The sequence below is a fragment of the Myotis davidii genome, unplaced genomic scaffold (assembly GCF_000327345.1).
Source record: "Myotis davidii unplaced genomic scaffold, ASM32734v1 scaffold132, whole genome shotgun sequence".
NCBI classification, from domain to species: domain Eukaryota; kingdom Metazoa; phylum Chordata; class Mammalia; order Chiroptera; family Vespertilionidae; genus Myotis; species Myotis davidii.
This window is the reverse complement of record NW_006285258.1, coordinates 1,295,208-1,315,469: the sequence shown is the minus strand read 5'-3', so window position 1 is coordinate 1,315,469 and position 20,262 is coordinate 1,295,208. Positions and strand designations below refer to the sequence as shown.

At 44.0% G+C, this 20,262-nt stretch overlaps 2 protein-coding genes across 3 annotated transcripts in view; both read right to left on the bottom strand.

The window, feature by feature from the left end:
* The window catches only part of LOC102765359 (RNA polymerase-associated protein LEO1), a 21,054-nt gene extending 7,221 nt beyond the window's left edge, over positions 1 to 13,833 (bottom strand). Inside the window, exons 1-6 of one of the 2 annotated variants that reach the window (XM_015558925.1) lie at positions 12,561 to 13,833; positions 6,900 to 6,994; positions 6,171 to 6,316; positions 5,330 to 5,414; positions 2,417 to 2,511; positions 1,495 to 1,629 (exon numbers count right to left, since the gene is read on the bottom strand). In XM_015558925.1, the coding sequence (XP_015414411.1) occupies positions 1,495 to 1,629; positions 2,417 to 2,511; positions 5,330 to 5,414; positions 6,171 to 6,316; positions 6,900 to 6,980 (542 nt within the window). In that variant the 5' untranslated portion in view covers positions 6,981 to 6,994; positions 12,561 to 13,833. Of the gene's footprint in view, positions 1 to 1,494; positions 1,630 to 2,416; positions 2,512 to 5,329; positions 5,415 to 6,170; positions 6,317 to 6,899; positions 7,346 to 12,560 lie in introns of those variants that run through there. The other variant, XM_015558924.1, reaches the window with a different exon arrangement.
* Positions 13,834 to 13,911: 78 nt separating this feature from the next.
* LEO1 (LEO1 homolog, Paf1/RNA polymerase II complex component) overlaps positions 13,912 to 20,262 on the bottom strand; it is a 27,306-nt gene continuing 20,955 nt past the window's right edge. Inside the window, exons 10-12 of the mRNA XM_006755990.2 lie at positions 19,549 to 19,735; positions 17,119 to 17,216; positions 13,912 to 14,163 (exon numbers count right to left, since the gene is read on the bottom strand). Of these exons, the coding sequence (XP_006756053.1) occupies positions 14,059 to 14,163; positions 17,119 to 17,216; positions 19,549 to 19,735 (390 nt within the window). The 3' untranslated portion in view covers positions 13,912 to 14,058. The remainder of the gene's footprint in view (positions 14,164 to 17,118; positions 17,217 to 19,548; positions 19,736 to 20,262) is intronic.

The window sequence follows — 20,262 nt, the reverse complement described above, 5'->3', positions numbered from 1 at the left end:
CCAGTGGGGGCGGGGGGTGAAAGGGGGGGGCAGCCAGGGTGAGGGGCTACAGGAGGTTGGCCTCCAGCCCCACCCCTCGATGGGGCCGATTTGCTGGCCATAGTGGGCGTCATAGCGACTGGTCATTCTGGTTGTTACGGTGTTATGGCCACTGGCTTTTTATATATATAGATGTGCATAGCCCATGGACACAGATAGCAGTGTAGTGAAGGCCTGGGGCAAGGTGGGAGCTGGTAGAGGGGGTAATAGGGGTGGGGTGGAATGGGGGACATCTGTAATACTGTCAATAATAAGAAAATAAAACAAATTTTTTTTTATATATTTTATTGATTTTTTACAGAGAGGAAGAGAGAGAGACAGAGAGTCAGAAACATCGACGATGAGAGAAACATCGATCAGCTGCCTCCCGCACAACCCCCACCGAGGGTGTGCCCGCAACCCAGGCACACGCCCCCGACCGGAATCGACCCCGGGACCTTTCAGTCCGCAGGCCGACGCTCCATCCACTGAGCCAAACCGGTTTTGGCTAAAACAATTTTTTTAAAAAACCCAGAGCAGCCCTAGCCAGTTTGACTCAGTTGATAGAACGTCAGCTGGTGGACTAAAGGGTCTCAGATTCCATTCCATTCAAGGGCACGTACCTCAGTTGCAGGCTCGATCCCTGGCCTAGTCAGGGCATGTGTGAGAAGCAACCAATCAACGTGTTTCTCTCACATTGATGTTTCTCTCACTTTGTCTCTCCCCCTCACTTTCACTCTCTCTAAAAATAAATAAACAAACAAATAAAATAAACAGAACAACAGATTTATCAAGTCTCTGCACGACATGATTCTTACCATAAAATTCACCCATTTAAATATACAATTAAATAATTTTTTAATTTATGAAGTGGTGCAACAACCACCTGGTTTGCACTAAGCAATCTGATTTAAGAGCTTTTCCATGACCCCTAAGAAAAGCCTTGTGCATGCTGCCACAGTCTTTAAAGTGTCCTTCAGAGGGGAGCAGTGAGAAGGAGCCACTGTGCCGTGCCCAGGGAAGGGCCAAAGCACACATGTGCAGCATTGAGCCTGCTTGGGGTCAGGCAGCAGCCTGTCACACCATCTAGCTCTTCCCTTCCCTCAACCCCATGCACACACCAACATACTCATGACCAGTTAGCTTCCCGGGTGAATTCCAGTAAAGGGAAAGGACACACTGACCAGCAGAGCAGCACAGACAGGTCTTCAGGCCTCTGTAGGTGCACTGGTCAAGGTGAGTTCATACACTGGTCTTCTGGTTTACACACTGTCTCCTACTGGTCTGAGAGCATTAGCTGGCTCCCCAAGAAACTGCACCTTGCAGCAAAGGTGAAAAATAGAACAGGAACCAGACCATAGTCCTTGGTGAACAGTACCTTGAAATTAGGGCTGAGTTGGGCTTTTTGCACAACCTCTCTCTTCCTTGTTGCTCTTTAATTGCAAATAATAACAACGCATCAGTCTGAATAGTTACCTGAAGGTGAGCTTGGATTTAAAGATGGCTTGTCCCTGCAGACCAGTATCCTCTCTCACAAACAGGTGGCTGTGGTTGCCCTGCAGTGGGGCTTTGTAGACATCGTACACTTCGCTGCCTAAGTGCAGGGACATGCTGCAAACCAGAATGAGGCGATGTTAGGGCGGCTGGTCAACCAGTCCTCCAGCTCCTGTGCTACCCTGACCGCTTCACTTAAAACACAGTGGAACTGCAGTGCCATGTCCTCATCCTGATTCCTCAGAACATATTGTAAATAACTAACCTACTTCCTTCCAAAGCAAACGGTGGTAAAAAACCATCTCCTTTCAGCTCAAAATATAGTTGTTTTGTCGTCTTCCCAATCTCTACCACTTCATTAGTAAATCAGTTTTTCAAAACACAGCAATGTATAATGTCTCATAGCTCAGATATGGAGCTAACAGTAGGTAGACACCATGAATTCGATCACATCTGGGACCACTGCTAAAGTCTTCCATCAGCCCCAGCCAGTTTTGCTCAGTGGATAGAGGATCAGCCTGTGGACTGAAGGGTCCCAGGTTCGATTCCGGTCAAGAGCACATGCCTGGGTTGTGGGCTCAATCCCCAGTAGGAGGGAGCATGCAGGAGGCAACGATCACTGATTCTCTCTCATCATTGATGTTTCTATCTCTCTCTCCCTTTCCCTTCCTGTCTGAAATCAATAAAAATCTATTTTAAAAAATATATAATAATAATAAAGTCTCCCACCAGTGCAGCACCATGATCGCAACCCTACTTATTTTTCTCAGCTTTCCCAGAGGCCTAGAGTTTGTTCATGGTTTAATGAGAGATGACCTCAAAATAAGGTCCTACCCAGAAAACTTCACACTCATCACAGGCTGCCCTCTGGGTGTTTTATCGCTCTTCAGGCGTTTGCGCTCACCTTCCATCTGACCACTTCACCATCCGAGTGTTGCTTTCTTTAATCTCATTTCCCTCTGTGTCTCGGCGTACCCTCCATCGCATAGTATTTTCTACCTGGCTCAGAACACAAAGGCATTAGGCACCGGTGTGACAAGCTGCATGTTCTTTTCTTTTCTTTTCTTTTTTTTGTTAATCTTTACCTGAGGTTATTTTTCCATTGATTTTTAGAGAGAGTGGAAAGGAGGGGGAGAGACAGAGAGAAACACAGATGCGAGAGAGACACATCGATTGGCTGCCTCCTGCACATGCCATGACCAGGGCTGTGATGGAGCCTGTAACTGAGATACCGTATTTGCCGGCGTATAAGATGATTTTTTGGCCCTGAAAAATATGCCTCCAAGTGGGGGGTCGTCTTATACGCCAGGTACACTTCAGATAGACTGCCCATAGTGCTTGCCCCGTGCCATAGTGGCCTCCCGATGCCCGCCCACTTCATTCCACATACCGTTCAGGCATCAGCAGCGCTGCTGGGTGTACGCTCGGCTGTTATGCGATTTTGCTGTTATGCGATTTTACCACACTCGCAAAATCGCACACAGCCGACCATACACCCAGTATGATAGCGCAAAATCACGAATCGCGATACCATACTGGGTGTATGGTTGGCTGTGTGCGATTTTGCGAGTGTGGTAAATTCGGGTTACCGTATATTTCTTTACATATGCATTGAAGATTCGCGATTTTGCGCTATCATGGTGCCTGTTAGAATGTTGAAGAGCTCGCACTTGCGCACTAGTGAGGTCCCAGGGAGATGCTGATGCAAGGGTGGACCAGACTGCTATAGTGACAGGGCGGGCAAACAGGGAGCAGGGACCAATCAAATCAGGCTTTGTATACAGCCAACAGCCAACCACAATACTGCCCCATTGTACAGTACAGCATAGAAAATGTCGACCAGTCAAACCCCTATCATCCCTATCATGGCACCAAGATGTCGTTGATGAACTTTTAATATCAGATGATGAAGAGGAGTTTGAAGGCTTTTAAGGTGAAACTGTCACGCCAGCAAACTTGCTAGGGACTTGCCCGGCACTTGCTCTCTCCCTCTATTTGTTATCTTACTTCTATCATTGACAGTCCCTCTAGGTTGTGGGCTGCTTGCCTGTGTTCCTGAGAAGCATCTACGGTACCAGTCTATAGAGTGTGTTTTCTTTAGTGAATTACCGGTATGTTTACCGGTAATAAACTTGCACTGTTTTATGTATATGTTTGATTACATACAGCCTTGTGACAGTTTTCCTGCATGTCATAAGCATTTGAATATAAATTAAAATGTTAAAATCAAATCTGATATTGTTTTACCTTTTATTTGGTGTGTGGAAGGTGTGCGGAAGAGGGGGTAATCTTATACGGCGAGTATATAGCAAACTCTGTATTTTGAGTGGAAATGTTAGGGGGTCGTCTTATACGCCCAGTCGTCTTATACGCCGGCAAATACGGTACATGCCCTTGACCGGGAATCAATTGAGCCCACAACCCAGGCATGTGCCCTTGACCCGAATTGAACTTGGGATCCTTCAGCCTGCAGGCCAATGCTCTATCCACTGAGCCAAGCTGGCTAGGGCACTGCATATGTTTTATTCCTTGAGTGACTTATGATCATGTGCCAAGAATCCATAGGGAGTGATAGAATAGGCTTCCAAAAATATAGCTGACTGGGCCACACTGCAACCCGCCTGCTACAAGTACCTAGAGATATTGGTTAAACTCACCACGCATTTTGTTTAAATCTTTTCTGAGCCCCAGCGCATAGCAGTGGAAGCAGAAGCTAAATGCGATGCAGGAAGGAGTTCTTATCAGTGCATCAAGAGCTTCAAGGGAGACAGGGTGAGGCTTTGGGTCCACCTGAGCAGGCAGTTAGAACCGGCATGTCTGCCTATTGCAGGGCCATCTGAAGGGCCTAGAATCCAATGAAAGGACTAAAAGAGTGCCCCCTAGTCTAATAAGACAACAAAGCTCTGGCCCTGGAAGGTTTGGCTCAGTGGATAGGGCGTCAGCTTGCGGACTGAAGGGTCTTGATTTCGATTCTGGTCAAGGGCACATGCCTGCGTTGCGGGTTCGATCCCCAGTAGGGAGTATGCAGGAGGCAACCAATCAATGATTCTCATCATTGATGTTTCTATCTTCCTCTCCCTTCTTCTCTGAAATCAATAAAAATATATTTAAAAAGCAAACAAACAAACAAAAGCTCTGGACATTCCATTAAATAACATTTTAAAAGAATAAACCATTAAATAATTAACAAATTAAAACTTGAGACTTGTGCTTTGTCCTAATTTTAATTCAAGTTTACCCTCCCCTTATGGTAGGAAACTCCAAGTCACAAAAGTAGCAAAAAAGTGGATCCTGCTCACGGCCACTACTAGAGCCCCTGGCAGAAGCACGTGGGAAACCCCTGTGAGAGCAATGGTAGTGCCTGGCCATCCCCAGAGGAACTGCCTAATGACGAGGTCCCTTTTTGTGCACAGTCTGAATTCCCATAAAGGGCCTGAGATAGTTCTATTGTGGGAAGTTGCTATGATCTGTCCACTGTGAAATGTGCAGGCAGTTCCATGGCCTCCCTACATTATCTTTATCCCAAAAGAGGTAGCCAACAATTTTCAAGAATTTTTGTCTTTTGTCAAAAAATTACAACTACAAATAAAAGATTAGAAAAGTGACAATTCTACAGGGATTAAAAAACGATGATGTACCTTCTCCCCTAAAAATATTCTGAAAAGGCATTTAATTCCTTGTTCTAAACTGTTATTTATTGATTGAATAGTAAATATGGAAGATCATTTCATAAGCTCAAGTATCAAGTTATTATCCCTGTATTCTACTTTATAAAAAGGAAAAACTTACCAAAAGAAAGGATTAAAGTAAACTTTACCTTTATTTTTAACCTGGTTCTCTCTTCCTCATCAAGCACTTTCTCAGCTGCAAATTCACCTTCATAATACTGAGGATCAAAAGGTCTAAAAATTGTTTTTAATGTCAATTAGCCATATTTAGTAGTGAATATGATTAATACTACAAATTATAATCTTAACAACATGCACCAATGTGTTTTTAAAAATCCAGTAGGCGAATCACTTCATGTAAAGGCATTTAACTTCAAGGAAATATAAAAATTACTGTACTCTCTTGAAATTTGATTTAAAAATATATTACATGAAATAAAATCCAAACGTGACTAAATAATTCAGTCTTCTTCGCTTGATAAAATGTCTTCTAATTACAGGTGACACATGATCTATCTCTCCATATTTTCAAAGAAAAGTGTGATGTTGCCTGGCCAGCGTGGCTCTGTGGTTGATCTCCTAGGAACCAGAAGATCAAGGTTCAATTCCCAGTCGGGGTACATGCCTGGGTTGTGGGCTCAATCCCCAGTGTGGGGCATGCAAGAGGCAGCCGATCAGTGATTCTCTCTCATCATTGCTGTTTCTATCTCTCTCCCCTCTCCCTTCCTCTCTGAAATCAATAAAAATATATTTTTAAAAAAGGTTAAAAAAAATCTCACATTAGAAACTCCATGTTAACATAAAAAAGCTCACACACCAGTAATCTATCATTTTTCTACCACAGAACATCATAAACTTATTTTTTCATTAGATGAGAAATCTCCCATCTTTGTGATTCGCCAACTCATGATAAATAAGAAAACACATTTACATTCTACATGTTTTCATTCAATATCTTGAGAAAAAGAAAACTTGAATCAGTTCTCTTACTTGGGTTCTATGCTGAGAAATTTGGGTAGCTTAACGAAATGCAATTTGTTTCCTAAATCAGATCTGAAGAAGGGAGTTTCCACTTCTATCCTGGTGTCAGAAATCGGCTCTTCCTCCTGCAGGTCCCAAGGCAATCCCCGCGCATGCTAGAGAAGAACCAGGATGTGAGAGCGTGAAGTGACACTGGAAATGCCCAGCTCGCCTCCCGCACCAGGCAGATGCAGGTTTGACACCAGTGTAGGGACAAAGCAGTCAGCAACCCCTCCAGACTTTTCCCTAAAGTTTCATCCTCTCTTCTCCTACCCCCACCACAACATTCACAAGAGTTAGTAGCCTGCGTTACCAGAAAGAAAAAAAAAGTCTATTTTGCTGACATATCGAGTTTGCATAAGATATTTAACAACAGAAGTGTGAAATTATGCAATCCCTCAAAGCTAAGTAACTATTACAATTGGCACAGGTTTGAGTAACTTTTAAATCAAAGGTTTTTAAATTTTGAGTCCTGACAGTCTAGCTTCTAAAGCTTGACATCAACCTCATTCTAAGCAGTTCCTTTTATGCCCCATCATATCCAGAAATTCTCAGCATAGCTAAGACAGTCACCCATTCATCAGCTGTTTCAGGCTGCTGTTCTTCTCCCTGTGCTCTCTCCACATGAAAGTCAGGGCCTCTGGAAATTCTCCCTTCGCTTTGAGCAGTGGGACAGTGGAGATTAGTGACCGTACTTACAACAGGCTGTCCTAGAACAGGTGGTTGACTGTCATCATCACTCTCGGAAGAAATATCATCTATGTTTCCAAACAGATCCATGGTTCCACTAGAAGCTTCCATGTTGGAGAGAAATGCACAGTTGAAATTTCTCTGAAAAATTCTTCAGATGGTTCTTAGCCTATCACTTCAACATATTCCCAAGATCCATAAACCAAATCTCGACAAACCTAACCTCAAACGGGCTCCCTCAGCTGGCCCTCAGAAGCCTGAGGAGAGTATCTATGGAGAAGGAAGGTGATAAATTTGGTGGAAAGCAAAGTTGTGACGGACACCTTTCAAGATACTTCTCAATTCCTGCCTCTGATATCCTTGCCCTTGTGTGGTCCCTCCAACACTGTCCTGGTTGGTCTGTGTGATCGATAGAATACAACCTCACTTCCAAGGCTAAGCCATGAACTTGTGGCTTTCTTAGGAAGCACAGGATCTTCAAACTGGGAGATTTCTTTTTGTTGTTGTTGTTGTTAATCCTCACCTGAGGACATTTTTTTCCATTGATTTTTAGAGAAAGTGGAGGATGATGGGAGGGGGAGAAAGAGAAACATCGACTGCTTTGCCTTCTGCACATGCACATGGGGCCAGGATCGAACCTGCAACCCAGGTATGTGCCCCTGACCAGGAATCCTTGGGTTTGCAAGCTGAGGCTCTAACTACTGAGCCTGCCAGCCAGGGCAAACTTGTGGCTTTTCTGCCTTGATTTCTCTTTTGGGTCACTGGCTTTAGAGAAAGCTAGCTGCCATGCTGCAAAGGCACTCAAGCTGCTATGGAGAGGCTGGTGAGAAACTGAGACCTCCTGCCAAGAGCCGGGGGAGCCGGCTTAGAAACAGATCCTCAGCCCCAGGCAAGCTATCAGATAATGCAGTCTCAGAATTATCCAATGTCTTTTAAAATATATATATTTTATTGATTTTTATCGAGAGGAAGGGAAAGGGAGAGGAATAGAGTGTTTGAAACATCGATGAGAGGAACATCAATCAGCTGCCTCCTGCACATCCCCCACTGGGGATGTGCCCGCAACCAAGGTACATGCCCTTGACCGGAATCGAACCTGGGACCTTTGAGTCTGCAGGCTGACACTCTATCCACTGAACCAATCCAGTCAGGGCTCCAATGTCTTGATTGCAGCCTCTTGAGAGACCCCAAGCCAGCACCACCCTACTGAGCCCGCCCTGACCCTCAGAAACTGTGAGGTATGTTAAATACTTATTATTTTTAGCTGGCCTCTCAAGGGAGGTAGCTGGAGAAGGTAAGGGGTGGTATGCAGGTCACATGAGATGTGTACCCCAACAATCCTATTTCCCTAAGTCTTTGGGTTCCCTTCACATAATTCCAGGGAACTTGGACATTTCAACTTCATTAAATGGAGGTAACCATTGAGTTTTCTTTCATTAACCAACCAAGCAGAGAGCCATGTCCTGTTGTATGTGCTAACACATCAAACTCAGAATATACAAGTGCACCCAGATCAGTAAATTTGGCCCAAACTAGTGTTCCAGTCTGTCCTTCATCTCATTATTAGACCCACTTCCACACATATTCCCCAGACTCTGCCTGTATTTATTAGCAAAATATTGTAGTTCTTTTGGTGCATAAGCTATTTCTAGTCAGTTTGTGCTTTCTTTGCTAAGTGATGAGATCCTAGTGATGGGTCACTGGTAAAAAGTGGGTCAGTTGGATGAGTCAAGAATGGAAACTGGCCCAGGTCTTGTTATCACAGTGTTTTCAAACAGAATAGGACAGTTTCCTCAGGACAGGGAGGCTGAGTGACTGGAAATTGAGGTTTTGAGCTTCATCTGAGTCCAGATTTCCTCATTAATAGTTTCCTTCTCCCCCAAATGCCCTTTCACACAAAGACCTGACGAGGCTGTGAATTCAGTTGACGGGGTAATTCTGCAGTCACATGATTAAATGCTGTTCGATTTTCAGTGACCTTAGCCCCTCCGACTGTAAATATGAGATTCCTTCAGGGCAGTCACGAAAGCACGCTGGTTCTCTGACCATGACTGGAGCTAAACATTTAAAAGACCTAAGCTGGTGCCTGGCCCGTGTTGCTCCGTTGGTCGAGTGTCATCCTGCACACCAAAAGGTTGCCAGTTCAATTCCCTGCCAGGGATTGTACGAAGGCAACCAGTAGATGTTTCTCATGTCTCTCTCTCTCTCTCTCTCTCTCTCTCTCTCTCTCTCTCTCTCTCTCTCCTCTCCTCTCCTCTCCTCATCTCTCCTCTCCTCTCCTCTCCTCTTCCCGCTCTCTAAGCATATCCTCAGGTGAGGATTAAAAAATAAATTAATTAATTAAAAAGACCTAAGCTTGTGATTTTGTTTCTGTAAGTGCCCTGGGGCACTTAGAAGTATCCACCCCACCCTAGCTGGTGTGGCTCAGTTGGTTCAGGGTTGTCCCATGCACTGAGAAGTTGCGGGTTCGATTCCCAGGTCAGGGCACATACCAGGGTGGCTGGCTTGATCCCCAGTGGGGGGCATGCAGGAGGCAGTCAATTGAGGTTTCTCTTTCATCATAGGTCTCCCCGTCCCCCGTCCTCCACCCCATTCCTGTCTCTAAGCATGTCCTTGGGTGAGGATTAAAAATAAATAATAACTAAAAAAAATAAAGAAGACCTAAGCTTGTGGTCATTTCGGGGACACTTAGAAGTATCCATCCCACACAGCAGACGTACAGCCCTCACTGCCACACAAGGGGAGCAGCCGCCTGAGCCTCAGCCAAGGGGGTAACCTGATGAGCAGCATCTGCTCCCCAGGGCTGAGGAGCCGAGTCCTGCGTGCAAACCCGCACCAACCTCCAAAAAGCTTCTCTGAGGATTCGTTTCCTCAGGCCCGAGCTGGGCAACAGGAAACATACCAGCTGCCTATACAGAAGTTACCTTAAAAAAATTATACTTAGGTTTCAAGTTGTCAATAACGTTACAAAAAGTATAAAAGGAGACGGCTAAGGGCTCACAGAAGTAGCAAATTCAGAGCGAAGAGGTGGGATTGCTAAACTGAGCTTGTGGGACGGAGCTTTACCTCAGCAAGGGTCCAGCTGCCGCTGGGTCTCTGAGGGAGCGGGGCAGAGCCGGCCTCCAGGTGTCAGCAACACTGCAGGCTGCAGGGGGCTCTGTGGGAGGAACTGCGCCTGTGGGGCCAAGGAGTGCTGCCCCCCAGAGACCTGCGAGGCAACAGGAAGCCCCCAGAAGGTCCCACCAACAAACAGGAAGAAGCAGTCTTTTCTTTCCTGTCTAGGCTTCCAGCCAGGCTTCTGTGGCGCCCCCTAACAGGGGGCTGCAGGCAGGGCTGGAACGTGATTGGCCCCAGCATCGCTAGGCATGGAGAGAAAGAAAAAGGAAACTGTTCCATGTTGCTTCTTGGGAAGATAGTCTACAGCAAAGGCGGTCAGTGCCTCAGCTCACAAAACCACCAGAACTATGTGACTCTCATAAAAATAGCCGTCTCCTAACAGTGGGTGTCAAGAACAGAGCCGATCAGCCCTGGCCAGTTGCTCAGTGGTTAGAGCGTCCGCCCACAGACTGAAGGGTTGCGGGCACATACCTGGGTTGCAGTTTGATCCCTGGCCCTGGTCGGGGTACATGCAGGAGGCAACCAATCAATGTGTCTCTTTCACATTGATGTTTTCTCTCTCTCTCTCTCTCTCTCTTCTCTCTCTCTCTCTTTTCTCTCTTCTCTCTCTCTCTCTCTCTCTCTCTCCCCCTCCCCTCCCCTCCTCCTTCCATTCTAAGAAGTCAAAGGAAAAAAATATCTTTGGGTGAGGACTGACAAAAAACAAAGGGCAGATGGGGGAGGCCTACCTTGAGATCATTCAATAAAGGTAGCCAGCAATTCTAAATACTATCAATGATAAAATGTTCTTTCCCAAAACAAAACTTGTTGCTTTAACTTTTTACACTTGCTGCAATTACAGTTGAATGTTGTTTTAATAATATATGTGTAATATTCAAATTAGCACATACAATTTATCTTTAAATAAAAATTGCATACACATTGAAGTTACTTTGGGAACTCTGGTGATACAATCAACCTCCCAACACCCAGGGATTCAGTCACATGTGTTTACTTAAAGAGTAGTTTCACAACAGTTCAGAATAATTCAAGCTCATTTTGGGTGCAGTTTATATTTTCGGTTCATGAAGGACTATGCATTTCTGTGTTTAAACAGTAAACAGCACAAAGATAAAAGTGAAGAAATAGAACTTGACTTCAATTCTGCCATTCTATGTGATTAGTTTTTAATTGTGTTTAAATATTTTTCCCACTGCAGACACTGAAAACTTCTAGAATTAATCTGGGAGGAAAGGAAGAGTTGAAATTTCTGGCATTGATTGTGAAACGAGATTTTATGAATTGCTATCAGTGTATCCTTATATATAACTTTTCCTAATAATGAGTATCTGGTGCTTTATAAGACTTTTTTGAAATTAAAATTAATGAAGTATTCTTTGATAAACTATGTGAAAATTGACAAATCTACCTATATTGAAAATGAATATGAATTTAAAAATTCAATTGTGCCCAGCTGATGTGGCTCAGTGGTTGAGCGTCAACCTATGAACCAGTAGGTCACGGGTTTGGTTCCTGGTCAGGGCACATGCCTGGGTTGCAGGTTCAATCTCCCTGGGTGGCGTGCAGGAGGCAGCCAATCAATGATTCTCTCTCCCTCTCCCTTCCTCTCTGAAATCAATAAAAATATATTTTAAAAAATTCAAGTGTCAGAAAATCACTGACAAATTTGTAAAAGATAAGTCTTGAAACAGAAATTGTAATTTTATTATTCACTACTGTGACAGGCTATTGTGTAGGTACACATTTTCCCCATTTTAAAAAATCGTATTATAACTAAACAATATTAAAACATTAATTTTTTCCTTAAAAACAAACAAAAAAAACGATGTTGCCTTGGAAGAGAGAGTCAGAATGAAGGCTCTTTAAAGCCATGAGAGGAGTTTCAACTTGATAGGAAAAACAGCGAAGGGACTGAAGGTTTCCGAGTTAGGAACGTGACTGACAGTGATTCAGAACCTTCTCCTGATGTCGCTTTTCTTCCTCTGTAACCACGTAGGCTTCCCACAACCACCACACGCAGACGGCACAACAGCAGTAGAAGGAAGTGGGGTGCAGTCCAGTCACAGGGGAAAGATTAGTGCATGTAGGAGAGCACTACAGAAAAGACACGTGTGGGGTGGATTTAAAACCTCTGCAAATTCTTTGCTAATTCCTACCATCAAGAGGTGTCAAACTCCCACTCTGTGAATATGGGCTTGCATCACTGACTTATTTCAAATGACCAGAATGTGGTGGATTTTGATGGGGCTTTTTAAAAAATATATATTTTATTGATTTTAGAGAGGGAGAGAGAGGGAGAGAGAGATAGAAACATCAATGATGAGAATCATTGATTGGCTGCCTCCTGCACACCCCTCCTGAGGATCAAGCCCGCAACCCAGGCATGTGCCCTTGGCCAGAATTGAACCTGGGACCCTTCAGTTCTCAGGCTGACACTCTATCCATTGAGCCAAACCAGCTAGGGCTTGATGGGACTGTGGATGCTAGTCATAAAAGGAGAAAGCAAGAAACGGTAACACAGCTTCCACCTGGCTCACGCCCTGGGGGACTCACCTGTGGAACTCAGCCACCATGTAGTGCGACAGCAGGGCCAGGACCAGGATGCGACAAGAGAGAAATCTAAGAGGTGCCAAAATCTCAGTGTTCAAGATAAGTAATATTGCAGCATTTCTCAAGTTCCATGCAAAACAAGACAAAAACAAAACACCATGAACAAAATACAGAATTTTAAAGAGAATCTAACCAGCTCTGCCCCTCTCCCTTGCCTTCCCCTAACCCCAGTCCTGCCACATCTGTCTTTTTTAAAGGCCTCACATATTTATTACTGAACCAACCTACTAGTGCAGAAACATATTAACAAAGAGGAAAATCATTCTTCAATAATTTCCCAATAATACATGCCCAACTGTCCAGATAGAGTGATCTTTTCAGTGATGTGGTAGATTGTAAGCAATCCGGACACGGAATAAACAGGTGAGCTACATCATGTGCAATCCCTTCTAGACCCCGCTTGGTTCTCCCCCGATGGCTCCTCCTGGAGTTGTACCTGATTTTATTGCCAGTTTCCACCGGAATCCACTGGGGAACGGGCCATTCTGCGTCTGTGTCTTGGCCAGGAACCGCTCAATCCTGAAAGTCCTGTGAGAAGACTTGGCAAGAGTCAACTGCACGCACCACCATGGCACAGAAAGAGCAGATCCTGTTTTTATGTAAAATGTTGACATTTTGTTCAGCATGGGGTTTTTGACATACGTTTCAATTTTTTAAAATGTTGCATTACATTATTAATCTTGATTACTACAGTAGGTAGGGATCCCTCAAAATTCATACCCACCCAGAACCTCAGAATGTGACTCTGGCAATAGGGTCTTAGAGATGTAATTGGTTAAGATGAGGTCACACTAGATTAGGGTTGGCCCTAAACCCGCTGACGGTTGTGCATCTGGGAGAGGGAGATCTGGAGATACAGAGACACAGAGCAGACACACAGGGAAATGTCATGTGAAGAAAGAGGCAGAGACTGGGACCAAGGGTAACTGGGAGTCCCCCCAAACCAGGACAGGGCAAGGAACCCGATTTGGGACTTCTAGACTCCAGAACAGTGCGAGAATACATTTCAGTGGTTTCAAGCTACCCAGCTGGTGGTACTATGTATTAGTTAGCCCTAGCAAACTAAGACATTTTTGTGCCCCTTTAAACTCTGTATGCCTAACTAGCCCCATCTGGCCCTGCCCAGGAGGCTTCCTTGTGGGGGATGGGAGGGGGTGCACCAGAGCAGCAGGAATTCACTATAACCTAAGACTCAAAAATTAGATAAATAAATATAAATATGAAAAAGAAAACCTAAGACTCAAGTTAATAAAATCAACTTGCTTTGGGAAAAGTCAATTTCTTAAATAGAGACTTGTCTTTAAAAAACATTTTATTACAATTAAAATTACAGAAAAGCAAATCAATTCATTTCAGTCAAAATAACTCATGTGCATGTGTACATCATATTTATAAGACAAACTATACAATAAAATATATAAATGTTTTCACACTTTGTACTTCAGTCATCATCTTCTTCCTCTTCGTCACTGATCACGTACTTCTTATGCTTCTTATTTGCTTTATCATCATCTTCTGCTTTTCTCTTTCCAGAAGGTTCACCTTCCTAAATAGACAAAAACATTTTCAATCTAAACATCAACAGAGACTATTTCTAGAAAGGTTTATCAAAGTAGCTCTGAGGTGAGTGACTCTATGAAAACTCAAAATCAAATAACTATTTTAAAAAGAACATTCACCAGGTGAATAAAAACGGTGGTCGGGGTCGTAACCGGTTTCCAAATCTACAAGTGCTAGAAGGCATTCAAAACAACTACACCGAGTAATTACACGTAAACTGTGAAAACACAGCCAGCTGAGGACTGGCCATGCCCCTGCCTTTCCATTGCTGTCATGTTTCCTCATGGCTCTTTCCTTTCCCAGTTTCTCCTCCTACCCATTTTTCTACCTTTGAAGTAATCTGGGTTTTCTAAAGTTTTTGCTGCTTACAAAATAAGGGAGGGTAAGAAGCTGTATTCTTCTCCTCTCCTATAACTTACACCCTGTTGGGGAGGGAAGGGAGCACTTTTTGTTCTGTGTTATCCATTCTACCTGCTACTTACTATAATACAGTGAGGGCGAACCTATGACACGCGTGTCAGAGGTGACACGCAAACTCATCTTTTTGGTTGATTTTTGTTAAATGGCATTTAAATATATAAAATAAATATCAAAAATCTAAATCTTTGCAACTATGGTTGCAAATATCAAGAAATTTCTATATGTGACACGGCACCACAGTTAAGTTAGGGTTTTTCAAAATGCTGACACGCCGAGCTCAAAAGGCTCGCCATCACTGTCCTAAACAGACAGCTCAGAGGCACTCACAGAGTTATAGATTTGTAATTGCCCAGCCTCGAAGAAGGCTACTTGATGGATCACAAGTTAAAATATCCTTTCTGAGAATACGAGGAATAAAGAGAAATCCCACAGCACTTCTCAATTTTTACTCTCAGTCTCTGCTTGCCAAGAAATAAAGCAGCATCTGCTCAAATAAGGATCCCCATTTGCCAACAGTTCAACACACTGTAAACACATCATTAAGATGTTTCCTACATAATTTATTTGTTTTATATATGCTGCAGAGTGATTTAATAATTTCTGTCCAATTACCTTCCATATCATGCCACTTCCAACAATGATTGAGAAATATTAAATGTTGTGATTAACAAATAATGCCAAGAATGAAATTCTGCTTCACATAAGAGCTTACAGAAGCTCAGCTCACAGAAGGCCCAAATGATCAAAATACATTAAAATCATGGATAACAGGAACATATGGTATTTCCTGGGTGACAGAACAATCTTTTGAATAACCCTCCCACTGGAAATAACAATGATGGAAAAGTATAAACAAATCAATGAGATGGCAAGAAAATAAAGTATAATCAGAGGCCAAAAATGAAGTGAAAGCAGGAACCCACAGAGATAAGCAGAGCACTAACACTGTCCTCCTTGAGCACATTTACCAAGTTCTGTGAACTTGAGCGTTAGTTGCTATGCCTCGCAGGGTGCTGAGGACTAGAGACAAAGGCAGAATAATAGCAGGCCCCAAAGCACTACATCTTTAGTGTAATGTGAACCAGAAACAAAGTTTGCAGGGGTCGGCAAACTTTTTTGGAAGAGGCCAAATAATAAATGTGTTGGCCTTTGTAAAACATACGGTTTCTGCTGCAACTACTCAACTCTGCCACTGTAACAGGAAAACATCTACAGATGACACACAAATAAATAAGCATGGGTAGGTTCTAATCAACCAGCCATATTAGGTAAGTGGGATATAATTTCCCAGCCCCTTACTTAATGAATGAAAGGAAGAAATTTTTCTAATCTCAAGCATCAAAATGAATTAGCATGGTATTAAAAAGAATTCTAGGAAAATTCAGAAATCATTCTTTCAGGTCATCTAAAAAGATCTTATTTCCAGAATATAATTTAAAGTGGGCCCAGGTAGCTGCTATCCAAGGCACTTGGGCAGAGGAAAATATAAATCAATTCTGGAGGAATCCATCAATCTAGGCCTTTAAATTTCTTAGTTCCTGTACTTTTTAATACTTTTTTTAATTGATTTTTTTTTTAAGAGAGAGGGGAAGGGAGATAGAGAGATAGAAATATCAATGAGAGCATCAATCAGCTGCCTCCTGCACGCCCCGCACTGGGGATCGAGCCCACAACCCAGACATGTGCCCTGACCAGGAAACAAACCAGCGACCTCCTGGTTCCTGGGTGGATGCTCAAGCACTGAGCAACACCAGCTGGGCAGTACCTATACTCTTATAATTTGAAAAGGATACTGTTAAGAATATAAGTTAAGTCCTGGCCAGTGTAGCTCAGTTGGTTGGAGCATCATCCCATACCCGGAAAGGTCACGGGTTCAATTCCTGGTCAGGGCGTGTGCAGGAGAGAGCCAATCTATGTTTCTCTCTCTTTGCCCCCTCTTCCTCTCACTCTAAGAATCAATGAGCATGTCCTTGGTGAGGATTAAAAAACAAATAAACAAGTAAAGGTTATATTTTAAAAAAAAAGAATATAAAATGTATTGTTACGCAATATTATTTCAAGCAGTATTTCATTGAAACAAAAAGAAATCAGTTTTTCTACCATCAGATTTCCATAACTTAAAAAAATATATTGAAAAGAAAAAGGGAAAAATAAATACACCCTCTGATCTCCCCACACTGAATGATTTCTAGTTCTCTAGTCGAGCCCTAGTATCTCAGGGCCATGTGTCTTCTCCCAGGCCTTTCCATCCACCAGGTATGCCACCCTGACCGGTATGCCCTACAAGAGAACACTTTCCTTAACACCCAGTGAAAGGTCTCCTCTGAGCAGCCTCCAACACCCATCCAAACAGGTGTCAGGCCCTCCCCTGGGACATCCCTTCCTGTGATTGCACTGGCTCACTGAGCTTCAGTGAAGTGTGGGGACATCTGTGTGCTCCTGGGCTGTGAGCTTGTCTTCATTCCAGAGCTGACTTGTAGGCACAGAGGAAACCCCTAAAATTGAATAAATTTGGTTTTACCTCATCACTGGTGAGTTTCTTTGCTTTGAGTAATCTTTGCGCCTTATCTTCTTCTGATCCGTCATCGCTGTCTGATGAATAGATCCTGGCTCGTTCCTCTGAAAGCAAAGGAATAAGGTGTTTGAGTGATTTTCAAAGACAGCTATCTATTCATTCCTGGACTTTTCTTCTGATGAGTATCTTTAATTCCTTCTGCACATTTTCCCAGAGGAAGCAAATAATTTAAAATGTTCTGATTTGAAGACAGATGTAAGTTTAGATATATTGTAATGAAGCACTTACCCTTTCAAAATACAAGAATGGTTCACATGACCACTTTCAATATTAAAGAGGCTGTGTGCTAGGTGACTAACGAAACAGACACCACTACTCTTCCGAATAAGCTATAAAGCCCAAGTCATTCTTTCATGGAGGGTAATTAAATAGTTCCAAAGTGAGCTCTGAAGATAGAAGAGGTGGTTTCCTGCTCCTGTAAAGACCTTTTGTTGCCAGGTAGACATTTTGAAAGAAGGTGTAGATGAGAGGTAATCTGTGATGTCCCAGCACAGGTGGACCTCGGGTGGGATAACAGCAGCCTGTTTCAGACCAACCCTCTCGCCTCAGAACCCAAAGCCTTCTTCCCCTTCTCCCCACTCGCTACCTGTCTAACTACTGGATAGAACTGCACGCTAATGAGCTGGTCTGATAGGTTTTAAATCTCTGGAACGGCAAACAACCAGAACAACTAGTGGCTATGACACACACCGTGGCAGCCAAGCAGCCTGATCCTGGCCCCGATCGGCCTCCAACACCTCAATCGGGGGCGGGGCCAACCAGCCAACCTCCCGAATCCCTTCCCCCCTGCAGGGCCAGCTGGACCCCACCCGTGCACAGGGCCTCTAGTGTTATATAATTCTCTCCCAAAAAGCAACCTCAATTTTTTGTGTTTATTTTGGTTTTATGTGGCTATTTCCACAACTGATCTTTTCTGTGGGAGATTAGCATTAACAAAAAAATAAAAGGTCCCTGTACTACAGTTCAGAACTAAATCACAGGTAGGAAGGAAGGAGCAAAGCGCACCAGAACAAACACAATCACTGCAAGGAAAGGAGGGGTTTATAGGACAGTCACAGAAGGGGAGATCTAGCTGTTCTTAAAATGTATCCCTCGACAGGGACAGATGAGGATGTGTGGTCACCCACGGTACCGCTTACATTGCACAGTCACTCCCGAAGCTCTGACAGCTAATTTGGAGAATTAAAGCCTCACTTTACAGATGTGGTGCCCACTATTCAGACGTGAAGTCACTTGCTCAAAGCTGAGTAGTAAAAACAAGAACAGCTGTTTTAGGCAATATTTATTTAGTACTTGGGATGTGCCAGGCACTGGGTGAAGTACTTTATATGTAGCAGATCCTTCAATTCTCAAAACAAGCTCGTGGTGTAAGTACTACTATTAATAGGTTGTTTTTTCATAGTTAGGTAACAGAAGGGAGGCATTATAACTTCCCAGAAGTCACCCAACTACAAAGTGGCAGAACGAGATTAGAGCAAGCAGGATCCTGAGTCCAGGCCAAGTCTCTGACCTCCAGGTTCAGTCTGCTCTTCAGCAGGTCATCTTCCCACCGGCTGTGGGGACACCTGAGTGCAGTATTGTGACGGAGGCAGATGCCTCCGGAGTCAAGTGACCCAGTTCAAGATCTCTTCACTTACCAACTGTGTTCTGAGGATCAAACAGGGTGCGTGGAGCGTGGTTGGGTGTTTGCCTGGGATTCAGCAGGCAAAAAAATAAAAAGTTGAGAAAAGTTCCAAATAGAATTGGCAAACTTTCAAACCAGATGTTGACCATTTAAAATTATTGGTATTTGTGAAAGAAGAAAATATGCAAAAAAAGAACTTTGAAAGGAATCACTATGAATTTCCTGAAAAATTTATCTTCTTGATTCCCAATTAGTAATTTAAAGAAAGTTGAGGCCTGGCCGGTGTGGCTCAGTGGTTGAGTGTCAGCCTATGAACCAGGAGGTCAGGGTTCCATTCCCAGTCAGGGCACGTGCCTGGGTGGTGGGCTCGAACCCCAGTGGGGGATGTACAGGAGGCAGCCGATCAATGATTCTCTCTCATTGATGTTTCTATCTCTCTCTCCCTCTCCCTTTCTCTCTGAAGTCAATGAAAATATATTAAAAAAATAAAAAGTTGAGAAAAGTTCCAAATAGAATTGGCAAACTTTCAAACCAGAAAAGCAGAAGCTGAGGGAACAAAAGTCTGCAAGTGAGAGCCACAGCAGTTTCTATTCTGTCAGGCTCACCTGAAAGAATTCTGCACTGAGTATTTCATTAAACCTTGAAGTATATCAACCCTTAAAAATAAAATGTCCAGTGAGTGGATATTCAGAGCATTCCCAATGCAAAGATACATTTCTGAACCCTGAAATGAAGTTTCTGCACAAACTCACCTCGAATGCCCCCTTTGTATCGGTTCTTAATGGCAGCCAAGCTGATGGACTCCTCACCTTCCTCTTCCTCATCGTATCGATCAGGTTCTAGGTAACTAGCACTCAGGCCCCGCTGGTGCTGCTTCTCTCGCATTCGGCGCTGCTGAGACTCCCTACGAATAGAAGCCCTTAAACGTTCTTCTTCTTTCTGTAAAGAAGCAAATAAACCACTGAACTTAAAAAAATGAGCTAGTTTAGTGCCCACTTGAAACTACCTTTACGATAAAGAACATGAAATGCCTCGCTCAGGATAACACCTGTTCCCTATGTCTGCAGAGTACAGACCTCTCCAAGCCACACCTGGTACCTCACACGCGATCTGCTCAGCTCTAAGGCGTGAAGGCCACACCAGGGTGAAGAGGCAGACGGCCCCTCACGCCGTCCGTCCGATCAGAACTGGCACAGGCACAGCCTGGGGCCGCCACGTCCCCTGTGCTGCCGGTCAGGGCCCAGAGAGCAGCGACCAGCTGAGCCATGTCCTCATGCCCAGCGATGCCTGAGGGAGGCCGTTTCTGTTCCCAAGAGACAGACCCTGACTGGCCCAGGCTCCACCAAAGCCCACAGAGCCCAATGTTCCTGTCTGGGCCCAACAGCTCCCGACAACAGGGTGAGAATGTGCAGGCAGGGGCCGGTCCCTGAGCCCCAAAGTGGAGCCTTCATCCCCTTCCTCTGCCT